The sequence below is a fragment of the Saccoglossus kowalevskii genome, chromosome 8, assembly GCF_978046115.1.
Source record: "Saccoglossus kowalevskii chromosome 8, keSacKowa6.1, whole genome shotgun sequence".
Lineage (NCBI taxonomy): Eukaryota > Metazoa > Hemichordata > Enteropneusta > Harrimaniidae > Saccoglossus > Saccoglossus kowalevskii.
In genome coordinates this window covers 15,609,012-15,630,550 of record NC_140648.1, presented here as the reverse complement: position 1 = coordinate 15,630,550, position 21,539 = coordinate 15,609,012, and the positions used below count along the sequence as shown (strand labels likewise).

At 35.3% G+C, this 21,539-nt stretch overlaps 2 protein-coding genes across 2 annotated transcripts; both read left to right on the top strand.

Moving 5' to 3' along the window:
- The first annotated feature begins 3,492 nt into the window (after positions 1-3,492).
- LOC146739350 (uncharacterized) lies at positions 3,493-7,264 on the top strand. Its single transcript, XM_085502927.1, has 4 exons — positions 3,493-3,592; positions 5,633-5,820; positions 6,271-6,364; positions 7,117-7,264. Exons 1-3 carry the CDS (start codon positions 3,520-3,522, stop codon positions 6,325-6,327), a joined length of 318 nt encoding a protein of 105 aa, XP_085359053.1. The 5' UTR covers positions 3,493-3,519; the 3' UTR covers positions 6,328-6,364; positions 7,117-7,264.
- Positions 7,265-11,909: 4,645 nt separating this feature from the next.
- On the top strand, positions 11,910-15,676 carry LOC146739349 (uncharacterized). Its single transcript, XM_085502925.1, has 4 exons — positions 11,910-12,009; positions 14,047-14,234; positions 14,683-14,776; positions 15,529-15,676. Exons 1-3 carry the CDS (start codon positions 11,937-11,939, stop codon positions 14,737-14,739), a joined length of 318 nt encoding a protein of 105 aa, XP_085359051.1. The 5' UTR covers positions 11,910-11,936; the 3' UTR covers positions 14,740-14,776; positions 15,529-15,676.
- The last annotated feature ends 5,863 nt before the right edge of the window (positions 15,677-21,539 follow it).

The following is a 21,539-nucleotide window of genomic DNA, read 5'->3' as shown; positions in this document are numbered from 1 at the left end:
ATCGCAATTGAGAGGGCCACCCACAGAACTCATACTGGATGAGGGGTTCTTTCACTGCTAGAATGGGGTAGACAAGACAATAGTACTGGAAATGAAATACACATACACCAAAATATCGAGTTAAAGCTCCTGGCTTTAATACCTCTCAAAATAATTACAAGAAATGAAGCACAGGAAATACAATGAATAAAGTCACTAAAATGGGGGATTGCTTAGGGAAGTGTGCATTGGTGATAACTCGCAGTTCCAGGATGTAAAAATGGACGACAGTCAATGGCTTCTGCAACACAACAACGGAGAAACACAGGATTCTTGTTTGCAGAGGAACGCTGTTACTCTGGAGGGCACCGCTGGAAGCAGGAGATCGCAGACAGTTCATGCAAGTCTCACAGAATAATGGTTGAAGCCTGTATCACTTGATTCACAATATCGTAGCAACACACACAGGATACTAAGTTGAAATGAAGGACCCCAACTGTCCTCAGTCTGTCTAATTTATAGACATGATTCAGTGACACCACCAGAGTTTCTACATGAGCCAATCAGAATGTGATCTTGCTAGCAGGTGTGTCACGTAAGCAACTCAGTAGATCATAAACATTCTTTGTTATTCAATTAACAGCACACCTGGTAGATTCCAATTCTTCTTCCAAAGTTGTAAACACCCTTTGTTATGTAAATCACAAGCACACATGGTAGATTCCAACTGTCCTTCCAGAGTTGAAAACAAGTATGACCTGTCAAATTACCTTCATGACAGTTATCATACGACAATGTACAGCGTTTCTTCCCATGATTCCATGCACACTTCTATTTGCAGGGTTTGAGGTAATATGACAAAAACATAGAATAAAGGATGCTGACAACCATTAACCACTGTCGAAATAACCAGGCATGCCTGAAATGAATTCAAGCGTGCAACTAATTAGTATGCAGCTAAACTATTTAGAAATTTAAAGATGTTTTAGCAAGGTTTCAAGTTGACAATTTCGAAGTTGGCTACTAGGCATTTTCATATCCTACTAAGGTCTAGTTGGCTGCTGCGTTATTGAGGTTTCATAAATATGTCCCCAAATCTACAGTGAGCCGCATTTGTCGTCGTTCCCGTGTTGTGTGTTTACATGTTCGTAATACGTCTGTAATGTATATTTATACGCCATTTATATGTATATGTATATGTATCAAGGTATAAGTGTTTTTAAAATATATATCAATAAATTCAAAATACATGTATCAGAGGGGGGGGGGTATTAAGGGCCCATTCACTATGTTTATAATGCTTTCATGGTGGTATCATATATAAAATCGGGAGGGAGAACATTCATAAATACATCCACAATATGGCGAAACACATATTGTTTAAGAACATAAAATTGTACCAAGTTGTTTATGACTTGGAATCGACAACAAAATAAACTGGTAACTATTCGGTCATGATGTCTTGGCATCGAAGCGTGGTTCGATCAGTTTCAACAAACAATCGATCTTAATCATTAGTGACTTGAGCAGCTATCACGTAAATATCTTTGATAATATACATTATCATATATATTTTCTATCATCTTACACCAAGTTCTTAAACATTTCTGACGCATAATTTGTATGAAAAACAACTTTCAGACATTGTTTTTGGATGAAAATAAATATAATTAACATCTCCAAAATAACGAATAAATTCATGAAGATTAATATTCAAAGTTTATAATAATTTTTCTTTCAGATTAGGGGTTATACTGGTATATTTGTTAGTGTTTAAGCGTTCCATATCAAGTCATGGTTAGGGAACTATGCCACAAATATATGCCTCATTGATGAAACAAACTGCTACTGATATCAGGCATTTTAGATGTACAGATTTCCTTAGAAGATTAAACTCGACGCAAATTACACACAGAGCTTACACTGGTCAGACTTTTTACTTTTAACATAACGTATACTTGTATAAAGATGTGTTTTCTCCATCATGTAGGAGTCAGCCATGTAATCATTATAGCTTGGCTGGTCAGACACCACACATACTTCTCATATTGCTTGACTTTGTTAACTTACTCAGCAATTGACTCACAGTTCACTAGAATTCCCAATATATATATATATATGCATCTCATATGCATATATCATCTCAGCAATTGAACATTGTTTGAATCATTACATCATGCAGTATCCGCTTTGTTTCATGTCGCATTTTAGTTTCTCTCAAACGATTGTCTCCGACCGAGGATGAAACTATGCAAGTCAAACATGATAAAGAAAATATGTTAGTTTACCGACATCAAACAGTCACACAGCATAACCTATCATTCCCAGTAAAGTGGAATGTGGAAGCTACACCCTGGTGAACATGCATGGCATATTTTCTGTACACCACTTTGCAAAATATGTCCCCAGACGGACACTCATATGTGGCCATGGGGTGGGGGTCTTTGTGTGATAGGGTGGCATGTCAATAATAACTGGACTGGACTGGAGTGCAATTTACAGGGAAATTAAAAATTGGAACAGAGGCATGGTTACCTTACCCTAAGGAGATTTTAATTGTTTTAATTTCAATGAAATTGATTTTTTAATTACATTCAAGTTATGTTTATCAGTCAGCTGAGTATGGATTACATGCAATGTGTGAATTAGGGAATTTAATTTAACATTTCATTATATATGATAACCAAAGAACATTTCACTAAATTGGTGAATGTTATTAAAGGCTAAGCCGCATATTATAAATTACGTTTGACAATCTTCGACCGTGAAACAAAATCAAATCAAGAAAACAGACTGCAAAATATCCGACCTTGAAACTAAATTTCATTTTCTTTCCAAAAAATAACTCTGGCAATTACCAACGGCTATGTCACTATGTACATCACTTCATATGTCAATGCCATAGACATTCGAGATGCCAAAATGTGTCAAGTTATTTCTATGAATGAGCTTAATTTGCATATAATACACATATTATGATGATGGTTTAAATTATATTTGTACAAACCATATGTTTTGTTACTATCACTAAATGATTGGAATCCAGTGGTTCTATATTTAATCAAAGAAAGTGAATGTGTCAGCATTTATATTCTTCATGGACTAACTCATGCAGATTCTAACAAGTAAAACTTCACAAAAAATGAAAAATATGAGATATGAATGTGACCTTATGTTAAACATACATTAAACTAATCTAAAACATATCTATGTTGGTTGGCGTATAGTTTAATAATTATATTTTTACAATATAGATAAAATGTTCGATTAAGAGGCCTGACTGCTATCGTAGTTATAATTTTTATTAAGGGGTTCAATTAAAATTGATCAATAAATCATCATTAAAGTGAATGTGAAAATAATAATAATTGATACGGTAATTAAAATAACAATTAAAAATACATCAAATTGTTTAATATACCGGAATATGACTATGATAGTTTAATATACCTCAATTAAATTTTGCATTTCGTATGCTATTAATATGTCACCATAATCCCATTTCTCTTCATTATCGTCTCTGTATTGACACAATCAACAATGCAAACATTGTACCTGTCAACGTTGGTTTTGCTGGTGCTGATGCAACGTGTATCAGCTGGGAGTTTTCCCGGTAAGTGTGATTTATGTTCCTCGTGTTACGCCCTTTCATGTGCCACCAACATTATTTACGTCGCCGAGTTGTAAGTTTACGTACGCATTCGTCAAATTAACAGGAAGGGCAAGTCAATAGCCGTTTAGTAATTTATTGTTGAAACTATTTATAAGCTATTTGCCTTTTGATTTGAATGGTAGTATTTCGGCTCACCCCACGGCCATTCATAACACAAATCAGCTCGCATTTTTAATACACGTTTTTCACATATGCAATGACCATGTTGTGAAGTAGACACATGTACAAATAAAACATAGGTTTTATTTAGGCAAAAAATGCAAAAACAAACATATAAACAACTAAAAAACAATACATTCGTGACTGAATAATGGAAGTTATATAAGTTTAAAAAAAACAAACTATATTGTATTTGGCGGGAATGAATATTTCTGAAGGACAATGTGAATAATACTCACTGTAAAATCAAAATACGAAAGTAAGTACACATAAAGTAATTAAAAAAAATACGCCGTTGTTAAACACATTTTTTAAATTTTATAACAATGACTGTAAATCAAAATGTCAACTAAATGATTTGTAACTATTATTAGTTATTATTATAGGCAAGCAAGTAGAAAGTTTCAGTTTACACCAAAAAGAAGCATATCCCAACAGACAACCTCGTATTTAGTTTTAACTTGAGATATCAATATATTCGTACAAAATTCAAGTAATGATTTGTATTTTGCACATATTGTTCTAGTATATGAATTGTGGGATTTGTACCTGTAGCTGAAAAGTTATATTATTATCTATTGTCAATCTCATTCATTCAACTAAGTTGAGCCCGAGCTCGTCACATTTCGGTGACTTCTTCAATTCTTATCTGTACTGCATTGTATAATCTACCACCCCCATAGTTCTTTGCGTTTCGCGTAATCGTTGACATTCTAAATTTTCATTCACCTTCATCTTCTCCATAATCGATTGACAGCTAATCTACTCGAGCTGAATTCGCATAATACAGAGCTACTTTTGTTTAGGACATCTCAAAACATATATAAATAACCGGGCCACACCTCTATGCACACCAGTAATACTATAATTATTCATACTACAATACAACATTTCAAATACTAGAACATACTAGAACAGAATCGCGTCTACATTATATGGGCCTTGTAATCTGTATACTGTATTTAACATCAACGCGTTCACGCAACGATTCCCATTCACACACACAAGCGCAATACAGTGTGCAGCGGTCATTTCAACATAATACGTAGACAAAAAATAGACGAACATCGAACTCTCTATCCTACATGATGTTAATTTTGCGATGATCGGGAGGACCAGTGATGTGAAGCGTAAAATTCCCGCAGCAAGTCGGCTAGCTCAACGACAGGAAGGTCTTCAAAATTGGTGGAGTAACACATACTCCCCATTTAGTCTGGTGTGAAGTATTTTTTTTTCATTTCTTGCATTTTAGAGCACATTTAACTGGGATTCGTCGACATCGATAAAACGGGCCATCATGTTTGCCTTTGGTGAACTACGTTTATTTACGCGTTGGGCGTCGGTACCGCGAAGTTGGGATTGGCCAGACGACGATTTGTGTTTGTCGTTATGGCGGTAATGACATTTTTCATGTAAACTAAAAATAAATAATTATTTTTCATATAGCTCAGTGTTATTCATTTTCAGTTTTGATTTTAATCGTTTTCACCCCATAATTTCCCTTATTATTAAATGCCCGTCTCTTTATTTTTTTTGCGAACTCAACATTCTACTCCAATGCATGGTACGGGGCCTTGATGCTCAATAATGCAATACATTATCGCGAATAATCTGTGGCAATGACGTCATAAAACTCGCTGGTATTGACAATGCTCTAATATAATATGGAATAAACTAATACTGGAATAATAGCAATGTGAATCAGTAGATGCTATATAGAGTAATTTGAAAAGCCATCCTTTTAAAAAAAAACATTTACAGACTACTGATTAGCTTTGAGTGTACTAATATAATTCCCAGCAATTGACCTTATTGTTACAGAATCCGTGCCAGTAATCGAGCCATCCGATGTCACTTGTAAGTGTCATCCTCCATGCGGGAACGAAGACACCTGTACCATTTTCGGCGCATGCGTCATGACTGGCACAGGGGGATCCCCGCGTAACATGTACCTGGGATGTATGAATGAGCATAAGGTCGAACAACTTTGCAACGAGCCTATGCTAGCGGTAGGTATTTCATTGTTATCATTTCCTTGTATCACGACCCATACTCCATGGCGCCGTTAAGCGTCAGACAAGATTATTATTTCGTCATTAGGTTTTTTTTTCTCTGTGAGGTTATTTGTTTTCCCAATATCTCATGTCCAGCTCAGTAACTGGTCATTTCTGTCCATTAAATATCTGTATTTCCCTCTGATTCCACGTTTCCTCATTCAAACAGTACTCGTCTCGATAGGTGTAGCACTAATGAGCACATTGTAGCAAAAGACGGTTATTTGAGAGTTTTAGTGTCACATAATATTTTGTCCGACTATTTCATCAAACCCACCATTTTGTCTAACTCATATCCTTTTATAGGTTTCAGTGTACTGTTTTCGAGTGTATAACGCGCACCAGAAAACCATATATATATTCAAATTCTCATGAAATATCATAGTGTCTAATTGATTTCTCTAGGATATCAGTTGTTGTTCTCATGACATGTGCAATGATGTATGGATTCCCGATAAGTGACCTGTCAACTCCTATTTACAGTTCCTTGGAAAACGAGGTATGCGTGAAGAGATTGTTACATTCGCGACGTTTAGAAACCATACATTCATCAATTAACTTCACATGCGTAGTTTTATCGAGCGCCACAAAATATTATTGTCAAAGCATTAAAGCTAATTACATTTTGTTCTATATGAACAGAGGATTTATTTCAAATAAATACCTCATACTGATTGATTTCAAGTTCACTGACACTGGAGAATGTATAATGTTGCGATCGTCCATATTTGGCGATCAACCGACTTTACCATCTCAGGGGCAGTACTTCTTTATATCGTTCTATGTTGTTTGGAAGTGGAACGCCGGCCGAAAGGCTACTAAAACAACAGCTAAACTCGAGAACACATCACAAATTCAAATGTGTTATAACGTCACGTGCAAGATTCGGGGTTTAGAGTCGATTACAAATATATAGGTGCTGTTCATGTTTTATATCTCGAAGTGAAATGAGTCTTTAGTATTATAGTAACGCATATAGGGGGAAAATTGTTTTTGACATCATAACATAATACTATATGCTCAGTGATCGAACTTAGTTGGCGCGTGCATATTTGAAATAAATCCATTTTTCCTTGCATTACTCCATTGACAACTACACTTTGACACCAAGGAGACTATCATTAACGTGTCGCCAATTCATAAGTGCATACTTTGGCATGTGGTTTATACCCTCTTTACTCAATGGTGACCTTGTGAAAGCAGTTCAAAAACGTATGTTACGTAATCATTTGAATGTTTTGTATTTTGCAGATTGCTGTCATTCTGACAACGCCGCCGACATCGATACAAATAATGTTATCGCACAACACGTGTTGCATGCCTTTTCGACTGAACATATCATTTGCATAACGGAACTGTAACGTAGTAGTAGTCTGAATAAATATTAGAGTAACACGCACGTATACGTCTCCTATATCGTTGTAACGGAACACATTGGAATAACTTTTAATATAGTTGCGTTATGTTTGGATTAAAACGCGATCTATACAGGGTTGCGCTTTAATTGGAGTTTAATTAAACTCAATTACAGTGCAATTGAAAATAGAATTGCGTTTAAAATCAAGTTTAATTAAATAAAAGTTGAATATCCTGTGACTTAACATAGAAATGTTTGCGAAGCTTACGGTTAGTGAATGGGAAGGTATAAGAGTATAAATTGTACCACACTTTAAGTTACACAAACTTGCCTTAATTCCAGTGGCGGCGGCACCGGGGTCAGGAGGCCACCCCTCTGAAAAAAAAATTGGGGGGAGGGGGGTCGCCCCAAAAAACAATTAAGCTGGAACCCTTTGTGTATTTGTGTCGATGCGACACCGTTGAAGCGGAATGCCTATCTTGCCCCTCAAAATGCAAGAAATAGCGGACCCCCCTAGTAAGGTGACTTAACATGGTTAACAGATCCCCCAATGCTAAATTTCGTGCCGCAGTCTCTGTGATTCAATTAAATATAAATATAAATTATGAAAATGTTGAAGTTTTCATTTGGTAGGTGTAAAGTTAAATGAAAGTCGTCACAACGTTGACACCACAAATGTGCATAAATACGTTAGTTGTATGTCGGTATACTTTTGTAAGTGTACAAGATCGGTAGTGTTTCTAAACAAACACGATATAAATTCTGGAAGGACACGCCTTTGCAGCCTCTGGCTTTATTAAGTTAACAGAAAAGGCGACAGTGTTCGGAGACAGTGCTGCTAAATGTCAAATTTAAAGTGGATTGTCACACTCTGTCACCTATATAGTAAATTGTTTTTGTTATTAAACCCAAAAAACGTTCACGTGTTTTGCTTGGCCCAAACAAACACAAGTAACATTATATAGAATATTCGAAGTTATACAATGAAGATTATAACAATCACGGTATAGACAATATGTTTCAATTAAAACTTCAACTTCTGGTGGATAACATAAATCAATGCAGATAAATTGTGTGGGTTCATTGAAAATAAACCAATGCAACATTCGCGGCGCAGATGGAGCTTCAACACCGATCACCAAAACTGAGACGAAACGAAATTTCTCACGTCAAACAAATTAGTCTGTACAGCAAGTTATTGAGAATAAGCTTATTGTAAAAGCTATTTATATTACTGGTTTGACGCTGTAGTTTAATTTAATTGTCAGTTTTGTTCTCATAGATTGTTTTGTCGAATGTTGTCAGTCGTTTGTTTTGTTTCAATTACCTTATGCTTTGTTGTCCACATAACTACGGTTGGGTACGTCTATTTCCGATGTCCAGTAGAGAGTGGAGAAGCTGTGTTTGCTTTATTGAGCCAATCGTAGCTTATTTCATGAAATGCCCATACAACAATATTTTAGCTATCGCTTATAAACCAAATCTACTGAAATAAATGGGTCATAAATATATTTAAAAAATATCAAATGTTTAAGTCTTGTTGATGCCTCAAAACATATTTCAATTACATCAGTTTGAGTGTTACATCGCCTCTATTGTAATTCATGTAGCTGCATGATGGACAGTGTTCTGTCAGGTATTATCCAAGATGGCGGCTATCTTGTATACTGTATATTACTTTTTTCACTTGGAATTTATTTTCAATATTTTTGCTGAAGGGATGTATCAGTGAAAATAAAGTCCAGCGAAAATAACCATTTCCCATATTTTACATTCAACTCATCACAAAATCTTTAAAAATGAACTGAAAAATGACGTTTAGTGTACTGTCATGAATTTGTTTTTGCGTATTTGTTAACCGACTTAATTAACTGATTATTAGCGAATTGCTGTGTTATGTCTGTCATCGTGTAGGCCTATATGAAGTTTTGGACCGAACTTGGCTCAGTGATTTGGAACTAATTACCAGATAATCGTCGCCATTCTGACAGTTTATATTCATAGTTATTAATGTAGTGAACGATTAATCAAAAGATATGACGTATTCAGTACTTAGTGTGATTGGCTTTATGATTGAAGGTTTACGCCTTAGAGTCTTTTTTCTGCTTTGTAATTGGTTAGAGTTTTGAAAATGAATAAAGAGAGTTTGAAATTTAAAGATGTTTTAGCAAGGTTTCAAGTTGACAATTTCGAAGTTGGCTACTAGGCATTTTCATATCCTACTAAGGTCTAGTTGGCTGCTGCGTTATTGAGGTTTCATAAATATGTCCCCAAATCTACAGTGAGCCGCATTTGTCGTCGTTCCCGTGTTGTGTGTTTACATGTTCGTAATACGTCTGTAATGAATATTTATACGCCATTTATATGTATATGTATATGTATCAAGGTATAAGTGTTTTTAAAATATATATCAATAAATTCAAAATACATGTATCAGAGGGGGGGTATTAAGGGCCCATTCACTATGTTTATAATGCTTTCATGGTGGTATCATATATAAAATCGGGAGGGAGAACATTCATAAATACATCCACAATATGGCGAAACACATATTGTTTAAGAACATAAAATTGTACCAAGTTGTTTATGACTTGGAATCGACAACAAAATAAACTGGTAACTATTCGGTCATGATGTCTTGGCATCGAAGCGTGGTTCGATCAGTTTCAACAAACAATCGATCTTAATCATTAGTGACTTGAGCAGCTATCACGTAAATATTTTTGATAATATACATTATCATATATATTTTCTATCATCTTACACCAAGTTCTTAAACATTTCTGACGCATAATTTGTATGAAAAACAACTTTCAGACATTGTTTTTGGATGAAAATAAATATAATTAACATCTCCAAAATAACGAATAAATTCATGAAGATTAATATTCAAAGTTTATAATAATTTTTCTTTCAGATTAGGGGTTATACTGGTATATTTGTTAGTGTTTAAGCGTTCCATATCAAGTCATGGTTAGGGAACTATGCCACAAATATATGCCTCATTGATGAAACAAACTGCTACTGATATCAGGCATTTTAGATGTACAGATTTCCTTAGAAGATTAAACTCGACGCAAATTACACACAGAGCTTACACTGGTCAGACTTTTTACTTTTAACATAACGTATACTTGTATAAAGATGTGTTTTCTCCATCATGTAGGAGTCAGCCATGTAATCATTATAGCTTGGCTGGTCAGACACCACACACACTTCTCATATTGCTTGACTTTGTTAACTTACTCAGCAATTGACTCACAGTTCACTAGAACTATCAATATATATATATATGCATCTCATATGCATATATCATCTCAGCAATTGAACATTGTTTGAATCATTACATCATGCAGTATCCGCTTTGTTTCATGTCGCATTTTAGTTTCTCTCAAATGATTGTCTCCGACCGAGGATGAAACTATGCAAGTCAAACATGATAAAGAAAATATGTTAGTTTACCGACATCAAACAGTCACACAGCATAACCTATCATTCCCAGTAAAGTGGAATGTGGAAGCTACACCCTGGTGAACATGCATGGCATATTTTCTGTACATCACTTTACAAAATATGTCCCCAGACGGACACTCATATGTGGCCATGGGGTGGGGGTCTTTGTGTGATAGGGTGGCATGTCAATAATAACTGGACTGGACTGGAGTGCAATTTACAGGGAAATTAAAAATTGGAACAGAGGCATGGTTACCTTACCCTAAGGAGATTTTAATTGTTTTAATTTCAATGAAATTGATTTTTTAATTACATTCAAGTTATGTTTATCAGTCCGCTGAGTATGGATTACATGCAATGTGTGAATTAGGGAATTTAATTTAACATTTCATTATATATGATAACCAAAGAACATTTCACTAAATTGGTGAATGTTATTAAAGGCTAAGCCGCATATTATAAATTACGTTTGACAATCTTCGACCGTGAAACAAAATCAAATCAAGAAAACAGACTGCAAAATATCCGACCTTGAAACTAAATTTCATTTTCTTTCCAAAAAATAACTCTGGCAATTACCAACGGCTATGTCACTATGTACATCACTTCATATGTCAATGCCATAGACATTCGAGAAGCCAAAATGTGTCAAGTTATTTCTATGAATGAGCTTAATTTGCATATAATACACATATTATGATGATGGTTTAAATTATATTTGTACAAACCATATGTTTTGTTACTATCACTAAATGATTGGAATCCAGTGGTTCTATATTTAATCAAAGAAAGTGAATGTGTCAGCATTTATATTCTTCATGGACTAACTCATGCAGATTCTAACAAGTAAAACTTCACAAAAAATGAAAAATATGAGATATGAATGTGACCTTATGTTAAACATACATTAAACTAATCTAAAACATATCTATGTTGGTTGGCGTATAGTTTAATAATTATATTTTTACAATATAGATAAAATGTTCGATTAAGAGACCTGACTGCTATCGTAGTTATAATTTCTATTAAGGGGTTCAATTAAAATTGATCAATAAATCATCATTAAAGTGAATGTGAAAATAATAATAATTGATACGGTAATTAAAATAACAATTAAAAATACATCAAATTGTTTAATATACCGGAATATGACTATGATAGTTTAATATACCTCAATTAAATTTTGCATTTCGTATGCTATTAATATGTCACCATAATCCCATTTCTCTTCATTATCGTCTCTGTATTGACACAATCAACAATGCAAACATTGTACCTGTCAACGTTGGTTTTGCTGGTGCTGATGCAACGTGTATCAGCTGGGAGTTTTCCCGGTAAGTGTGATTTATGTTCCTCGTGTTACGCCCTTTCATGTGCCACCAACATTATTTACGTCGCCGAGTTGTAAGTTTACGTACGCATTCGTCAAATTAACAGGAAGGGCAAGTCAATAGCCGTTTAGTAATTTATTGTTGAAACTATTTATAAGCTATTTGCCTTTTGATTTGAATGGTAGTATTTCGGCTCACCCCACGGCCATTCATAACACAAATCAGCTCGCATTAATACACGTTTTTCACATATGCAATGACCATGTTGTGAAGTAGACACATGTACAAATAAAACATAGGTTTTATTTAGGCAAAAAATGCAAAAACAAACATATAAACAACTAAAAAACAATACATTCGTGACTGAATAATGGAAGTTATATAAGTTTAAAAAAAACAAACTATATTGTATTTGGCGGGAATGAATATTTCTGAAGGACAATGTGAATAATACTCACTGTAAAATCAAAATACGAAAGTAAGTACACATAAAGTAATTAAAAAAAATACGCCGTTGTTAAACACATTTTTTAAATTTTATAACAATGACTGTAAATCAAAATGTCAACTAAATGATTTGTAACTATTATTAGTTATTATTATAGGCAAGCAAGTAGAAAGTTTCAGTTTACACCAAAAAGAAGCATATTCCAACAGACAACCTCGTATTTAGTTTTAACTTGAGATATCAATATATTCGTACAAAATTCAAGTAATGATTTGTATTTTGCACATATTGTTCTAGTATATGAATTGTGGGATTTGTACCTGTAGCTGAAAAGTTATATTATTATCTATTGTCAATCTCATTCATTCAACTAAGTTGAGCCCGAGCTCGTCACATTTCGGTGACTTCTTCAATTCTTATCTGTACTGCATTGTATAATCTACCACCCCCATAGTTCTTTGCGTTTCGCGTAATCGTTGACATTCTAAATTTTCATTCACCTTCATCTTCTCCATAATCGATTGACAGCTAATCTACTCGAGCTGAATTCGCATAATACAGAGCTACTTTTGTTTAGGACATCTCAAAACATATATAAATAACCGGGCCACACCTCTATGCACACCAGTAATACTATAATTATTCATACTACAATACAACATTTCAAATACTAGAACATACTAGAACAGAATCGCGTCTACATTATATGGGCCTTGTAATCTGTATACTGTATTTAACATCAACGCGTTCACGCAACGATTCCCATTCACACACACAAGCGCAATACAGTGTGCAGCGGTCATTTCAACATAATACGTAGACAAAAAATAGACGAACATCGAACTCTCTATCCTACATGATGTTAATTTTGCGATGATCGGGAGGACCAGTGATGTGAAGCGTAAAATTCCCGCAGCAAGTCGGCTAGCTCAACGACAGGAAGGTCTTCAAAATTGGTGGAGTAACACATACTCCCCATTTAGTCTGGTGTGAAGTATTTTTTTTTCATTTCTTGCATTTTAGAGCACATTTAACTGGGATTCGTCGACATCGATAAAACGGGCCATCATGTTTGCCTTTGGTGAACTACGTTTATTTACGCGTTGGGCGTCGGTACCGCGAAGTTGGGATTGGCCTGACGACGATTTGTGTTTGTCGTTATGGCGGTAATGACATTTTTCATGTAAACTAAAAATAAATAATTATTTTTCATATAGCTCAGTGTTATTCATTTTCAGTTTTGATTTTAATCGTTTTCACCCCGTAATTTCCCTTATTATTAAATGCCCGTCTCTTTATTTTTTTTGCGAACTCAACATTCTACTCCAATGCATGGTACGGGGCCTTGATGCTCAATAATGCAATACATTATCGCGAATAATCTGTGGCAATGACGTCATAAAACTCGCTGGTATTGACAATGCTCTAATATAATATGGAATAAACTAATACTGGAATAATAGCAATGTGAATCAGTAGATGCTATATAGAGTAATTTGAAAAGCCATCCTTTTAAAAAAAAACATTTACAGACTACTGATTAGCTTTGAGTGTACTAATATAATTCCCAGCAATTGACCTTATTGTTATAGAATCCGTGCCAGTAATCGAGCCATCCGATGTCACTTGTAAGTGTCATCCTCCATGCGGGAACGAAGACACCTGTACCATTTTTGGCGCATGCGTCATGAGTGGCACAGGGGGATCCCCGCGTAACATGTACCTGGGATGTATGAATGAGCATAAGGTCGAACAACTTTGCAACGAGCCTATGCTAGCGGTAGGTATTTCATTGTTATCATTTCCTTGTATCACGACCCATACTCCATGGCGCCGTTAAGCGTCAGACAAGATTATTATTTCGTCATTAGGTTTTTTTTCTCTGTGAGGTTATTTGTTTTCCCAATATCTCATGTCCAGCTCAGTAACTGGTCATTTCTATCCATTAAATATCTGTATTTCCCTCTGATTCCACGTTTCCTCATTCAAACAGTACTCGTCTCGATAGGTGTAGTACTAATGAGCACATTGTAGCAAAAGACGGTTATTTGAGAGTTTTAGTGTCACATAATATTTTGTCCGACTATTTCATCAAACCCACCATTTTGTCTAACTCATATCCTTTTTATAGGTTTCAGTGTACTGTTTTCGAGTGTATAACGCGCACCAGAAAACCATATATATTCAAATTCTCATGAAATATCATAGTGTCTAATTGATTTCTCTAGGATATCAGTTGTTGTTCTCATGACATGTGCAATGATGTATGGATTCCCGATGAGTGACCTGTCAACTCCTATTTACAGTTCCTTGGAAAACGAGGTATGCGTGAAGAGATTATTACATTCGCGACGTTTAGAAACCATACATTCATCAATTAACTTCACATGCGTAGTTTTATCGAGCGCCACAAAATATTGTTGTCAAAGCATTAAAGCTAATTACATTTTGTTCTATATGAACAGAGGATTTATTTCAAATAAATACCTCATACTGATTGATTTCAAGTTTACTGACACTGGAGAATGTATAATGTTGCGATCGTCCATATTTGGCGATCAACCGACTTTACCATCCCAGGGGCAGTACTTCTTGATATCGTTCTATGTTGTTTGGAAGTGGAACGCCGGCCGAAAGGCTACTAAAACAACAGCTAAACTCGAGAACACATCACAAATTCAAATGTGTTATAACGTCACGTGCAAGATTCGGGGTTTAGAGTCGATTACAAATATATAGGTGCTGTTCATGTTTTATATCTCGAAGTGAAATGAGTCTATAGTATTATAGTAACGCATATAGGGGAAAAATTGTTTTTGACATCATAACATAATACTATATGCTCAGTGATCGAACTTAGTTGGCGCGTGCATATTTGAAATAAATCCATTTTTCCTTGCATTACTCCATTGACAACTACACTTTGACACCAAGGAGACTATCATTAACGTGTCGCCAATTCATAAGTGCATAATTCGGCATGTGGTTTATATCCTCTTTACTCAATGGCGATCTAGTGAAAGCAGTTCAAAGACGTATGTTACGTAATCATTTGAATGTATTGTATTTTGCAGATTGCTGCCATTCTGACAACGCCGCCGACATTGATACAAATAATGTTATCGCACAACACGTGTTGCATGCCTTTTCGACTGAACATATCATTTGCATAACGGAACTGTAACGTAGTAGTAGTCTGAATAAATATTAGATTAACACGCACGTATACGTCTCCTATATCGTTGTAACGGCACACATTGGAATAACTTTTAATATAGTTGCGTTATGTTTGGATTAAAACGCGACCTATACAGGGTTGCGCTTTAATTGGAGTTTAATTAAACTCAATTACAGTGCAATTGAAAATAGAATTGCGTTTAAATTCAAGTTTTTTTTTTAATTAATTAAAAGTTGAATATCCTGTGACTTAACATAGAAATGTTTGCAAAGCTTAGGGTTAGTGAAGGGGGAGGTATAAGAGTATAAATTTACCCTTCCTTCCCCATTTACTAACCCTAAGATACACAAACTTGCCTTAATTCCAGTTGCGGTGGCACCGGGGTCAGGAGGCCATCCCTCCGAAAAAAAAATGGGGGGGGTGGTGGTCGCCCCAAAAAACAAGCTGGAACCCTTTGTGTATTTGTGTCGATGCGACACCATTGAAGCGGAATGCCTATCTTGCCCCTCAAAATGCAAGAAATAGCGGACCACCTAGTAAGGTGATTTAACATGGTTAATAGATCCCCCAATGCTAAATTTCGTGCCGCAGTCTCTGTGATTCAATTAAATATAAATATAAATTATGAAAATATTGAAGTTTTCATTTGGTAGGTGTAAAGTTAAATGAAAGTCGTCACCACAAATGTGCATAAAATTAATGACACCACAAATGTGCATAAAATTAATACGTTAGTTGTATGTTGGGTTACTTTTGTAAGTGTACAAGATCGGTAGTGTTTCTAAACAAACACGATATAAATTCTGGAATGGCAAGGACACGATAGAGTAGCACGCAGCACACTGATAGGAGACATAGGCCACGGAGGTTTGGGTATGATTGATATACATGCAATGCAAAAAGTCATTAATGTTGGGTGGGTAAAACGATACCTATCTCCTAAATTTCACCCTTAGAAATTATTTTTTACCAATTACCTAGAATATGTGGGAGGAGATTTCATTTTTAAATGTAATTTTTCTGTTGACTTACTCAATGTTAAACTCCCATTATTCTATTACACTTTACTAAAACAGTGGAGTGAAGTTGGGCCTAATAAAAACATCTCGCATGAATATGAAATCATATGGAATAACAAAAATATCCTCATTCAAAATAAAAGTATCTTTTACAGAGCGTTTTTTAATGCAGGAATAATTTATATTGCAGATATATTTGACACAAATGGTAAAATTAAAAATTGGGCTAATTTCCAGGCACTAGGGCTCAATTATGTTCAGCTACTTCAGTGGTATGGCATTATCTCTGCACTGCCATTAGACTGGAGGAATAGTCGTGCAATTTGTGTACGTCCAGAGCCTCCTATTAGTCTAGTCACCGGTGAACAAATAATTATACTTGAAAAGACCACCCAAAAGCAATTACGTAAGTTGTTCACCTCCCATGTTTTTACAACACCCAAAAGTCAACTCTTTCTTAATACTTTGTGTAATCTGGATAACAAGGATTGGGAATTTCATTATTCCATGCCTTTTTTGGTAACTCTATGCAGCAAACTACGGGAGTTTCAGTGGAAATTAAACCACAATATCCTGTACACAAATGAAATGTTATTCCATATGAATTCACCATTAGTATCGTCAGATTTATGCTCATTTTGTCATGGTACCACCGAGAACCTAGTGCATCTTTTTGTTGAATGCGAGTCTATTGAAGTCCTCTGGACATCAATTTTTAATCTATGGGGAACAAAACTAGGATGCCCAAGAACATTGTCAGCAAAACAGATTATATTAGGAGACAAGGACTTCTCCCCTCCACTAAACCATATAATTATAATTATTAAAAGAAATATCTATACGTGTAAATTAAAAAAGGAACTACCATGCCTTAATCTCATAAAATCTGACATACGTTACACGCAGAAGATAGAGTTAGAAATTTCAAATAGAAGACATACAATGTCTATTTTCCTGGACAAGTGGGGAGACTTCAATTGTTAATGGGTATTCAGTGTCTATTTTGCATGGGTTATACTAGCTGTGACATTTGTTGTATGTTGACATTGTGCTGTAAAGAATTTCTATTGTATGGAATAAAAGATAGTTAAACCAAAAAAAAAAAAAAAAAAAAAAAATTCTGGAATGACACGCCTTTGCAGCCTCTGGCAGAAAAGGCGACAGTGTTCGGCGACAGTGCTGCTAAATGTCAAATTTAAAGTGAATTGCCACACTCTGTCACCTATATAGTAAATCGTTTTTGTTATTAAACCCAAGTGTGTCAAGCTATATATAATATATTACGTCGAGAAAACGTTCACGTGTTTTGCTTAGCCCAAACAAACACAAGTAACATTATATCGAATATTCGAAGTTATATAATGAAGATGGTAACAGTCACGGTATAGACAATATGTTTCAATTAAAACTTCAACTTCTGGTGGATAACATAAATCAATGCAGATAGATTGTGTGGGTTCATTGAAAACAAACCAATGCAACATTCGCGGCGCAGATGGAGCTTCAACACCGATCACCAAAACTGAGACGAAACGAAATCCCTCACGTCAAACAAATTAGTCTGTACAGCAAATTATTGAGAATGAGCTTATTGTAAAAACTATTTATATTACTGGTTTGACGCTGTAGTTTAATTTAATTGTCAGTTTTGTTCGTTTTGTTCTCATAGATTGTGTTGTCTAATATTGTCAGTCGTTTGTTTCAATTACCTTACGGTTGGGTACGTCTATTTCCGATGTCCAGTAGAGATTGGTACAGAAAACAGATGAGAAGTAATATTTTATCTATCGCTTATAAACCAATTCTACTGAAATAAATGGGTTATAAATATATTTCAAAAATATCAAATGTTTAAGTCTTGTTAATGCCTTAAATAATATTTCAATAACATTAGTTTGAGTGTTACATCGCCCCTATTGTAATTCATGTAGCTGCATGATGGACAGTGTTCTGTCAGCTATTATCCAAGATGGCGGCTATCTTGTATACTGTATATTGCTTTTTTCACTTGGAATTTATTTTCAATATTTTGCTGAAGAGATGTATCAGTGAAAATAAAATCCAGCGAAAATAACCTTTTCTCATATTTTACATTCAACTCATCACAAAATCTTTGAAAATGAACTGAAAAAAAACGTTTAGTGTACATTCATAGTCACATGGTGACCTAATATACCCAAATGATCAGTACATTGTGGAATAATGTTGTGTTCTGTAGATTATTTTGATAATAAATATTAGTCACCCATATTACCCATCTTAGTGGTTAATGTTCGTAAAAAGGTTAAAAGCTGATTATTTACAATATTCTTATTAGGAGAGACATCTACAAAAACAGTAAACGACTGTGTAATATTTGTTTAACTGATGTTCAAAACGCTCAAAGAGGTAAAGGGTGCGTTATGTGATATTTGATCTTAATTATTCTCGGTCACAGATTCTTGTGCCAAACGGTACATTGTCTTTTGAATAGTAGTCACTATTAATACCAGCTAGAGATATACCACTAAAAATGATCTCGGTTTAAAGCATGGTAGTTTACGTCAGAAAAATACAATGTTTCACAGAATTGAAGGGAAATAACTACACACAATAAAAGGGTTGTAATAGTGTATAACACGACGAGCCAGTCAATCACATAAATGTACAAACACAACTCTTACAAATATTGTGTTGTTTTGACTACTATTTATTTAAAGCGGGAAGTCGTCACCTGCGCATGCGTCAGATGTCCATAGCGTGTCATTGTTTACAAACAAGCGTCTACTCACGAGTCTTTGCGTTTTTAGCGTGTGTTGTTATCATCGCTTGGGACTCAATTTCTGCACGTGCGTAGGTGACGATCCTCCCGCTTTAAAACATTGCTCTGACTATGGAATTGATCGGATTGTATATGTAATTATTTAAAATACAGATGTTCCCAGTGATCCATAAACAAAGCTCACGAATGCAGACAAGCGCCCCAACATACTCGGCGTGTGCATTAGAAGAAAAAACTTACCAAATGTTTTGTTTTTCTCGAAAACAAAATTAAGAAAATGTTGATCAAGCCAGTTGACGCAGTCATTTCTGGTCTTGGGTGATTTTTTCAGACAGTTTCAAACACTGATTTGCCAAACTAAAACACCCCCAACGTTCTTGAAAAGTAGTGTGATTCAATGTAAAAATACAAAAAAATTAAACAACGAATGTGCCTCTCAAAAACGGGTACAAAATCTCAGTTCTGGCGTCCTCTTGCATTTGTGGGGGGAATCAACTTTGTTTGGAATTCTCTGATTGGATGGAAGTTTGAATCTTCAAGGTTACGTATCATTTGTTGTTATGTGATAAAAGATGTTTTTTTATTCCTGGAATTGTTTGCTTCTCGCATACCGTCAAATTCTTTGTTTTTCTCAATGTCTTAGACCCTGGTCAGAATTTTATAAAACCCTCAGATTTTAGCCATGTCTTGTAGCAGGATGCTTTCAATACAATTAGCCACTCGTGTGTTTTGGGCTACATAAGTGTTATTTAACTATGCTGTGCACTGAGCGTGTTATGGAAAGCAACCCGGATTACAACTACAAACATTACTGTGGGCATTCAGTTTCAATGATGTGAATCAAGACAAATATTTAGCTATAGCGCCCTCTAGCATTTGTGGGAAATTATCTTCAGATTCAAATAAGCATAAACTATTAATTTGACAGGGAAGTGATACTTATAATGAAACAAGCTGTTTTAATTGCTATTGTGATAGGGTCTAGAATTATCTCTCCCAAATGCATTCATTGGGCCTTGGAAACATCAAAATATAGACTTTTAAAACCGGAAAAGGGGGTAGCTCCCCTCAAGTTATTACCTGTTGTCCCTCTATAAGAGAATGTTTTTTTTTAAATCGGGGAAGGGGGTTAGCTCCCCTCAAGTTATGACCTGTGGTCCCTCCATGAGAATGGTTGCATGGCCCCTTACTCAGTCCCTTACTATGTTTCAGTCAATCTGTTTCTCGACTCCCCATTCCCTCCTCGGGCGATATGTGGCAGGTATGGCATATTTTGGATGAGTTTTACCATCCAAATCACCCCGGGGAGTGCGACAATTGTCAATTTATTTTGTTTTATTCGTATATCAGTTTTTTGTTTTGCTGGATTCAAATTCACTGACCTCATACAGAAACTCATACATGTTGCCTAGATTTTGGTGATCTTATTGCTTCAGGGATTGGGATATTTACCCTAAAACTTGTTTCATAGAGACGCACTATAGATAGGGGAGTTAAGTCTGACATTGGCGGGTGCATTTGTATATGTGGAAATGAGCACTGTGAAAGGCAAACTGATTGGTCAAACTTTCAACATAGATAAATCATTGTTTTTTGTTTCAAATAGATAATAATCAGATCTTTCTCTGAATAATAAGTCTCTCCTATTGCCATCTACAGTTGAGATCAGTTTCGTTATATCTGTTTTGTTTTTGACGCAGAGGACACTAACAAAAATCATGGTCTCTGATTGGCCTGTTCGGTATTCCAAATGGAGTCTGTAGACAGTTTCCTGAGCTATTATGCAACATCATTGTTTTTTAAAAGCCACTTACTGTTCAAACATTGATATTTTTGGCGGGACAGCCACTATGATGTGATTTTGGGTACTGATCTGTTCAATAGCGTGCAAACAAATATAGTTTCATTGTTTCTAGGTTTGAATATGAGAAATGACTCCTGATCTCCGTTCATACGTTGATATTTGTGGCGGGACAGCCACTGTGATGTGGTTTTGGGTACTGATCTGTGCCATAGCGTGCAAACTATTGTGATTTCATTGTTCCTCGGTTTGAATATGCGAACTGACTTCTGATCTCTGTTCATTGTTGTATGGTTAAAATGGTTTCACGTGGTGGTAAGAACTGT

Coding starts and splice junctions, on each gene's coding strand:
- LOC146739349 (XM_085502925.1), top strand. CDS start 11,937: ATGCAAACATTGTACCTGTCAACGTTGGTTTTGCTGGTGCTGATGCAA. Junction 12,010..14,046: donor ATCAGCTGGGAGTTTTCCCG/GTAAGTGTGATT, acceptor TTATTGTTATAG/AATCCGTGCCAGTAATCGAG. Junction 14,235..14,682: donor GCAACGAGCCTATGCTAGCG/GTAGGTATTTCA, acceptor TGATTTCTCTAG/GATATCAGTTGTTGTTCTCA.
- LOC146739350 (XM_085502927.1), top strand. CDS start 3,520: ATGCAAACATTGTACCTGTCAACGTTGGTTTTGCTGGTGCTGATGCAA. Junction 3,593..5,632: donor ATCAGCTGGGAGTTTTCCCG/GTAAGTGTGATT, acceptor TTATTGTTACAG/AATCCGTGCCAGTAATCGAG. Junction 5,821..6,270: donor GCAACGAGCCTATGCTAGCG/GTAGGTATTTCA, acceptor TGATTTCTCTAG/GATATCAGTTGTTGTTCTCA.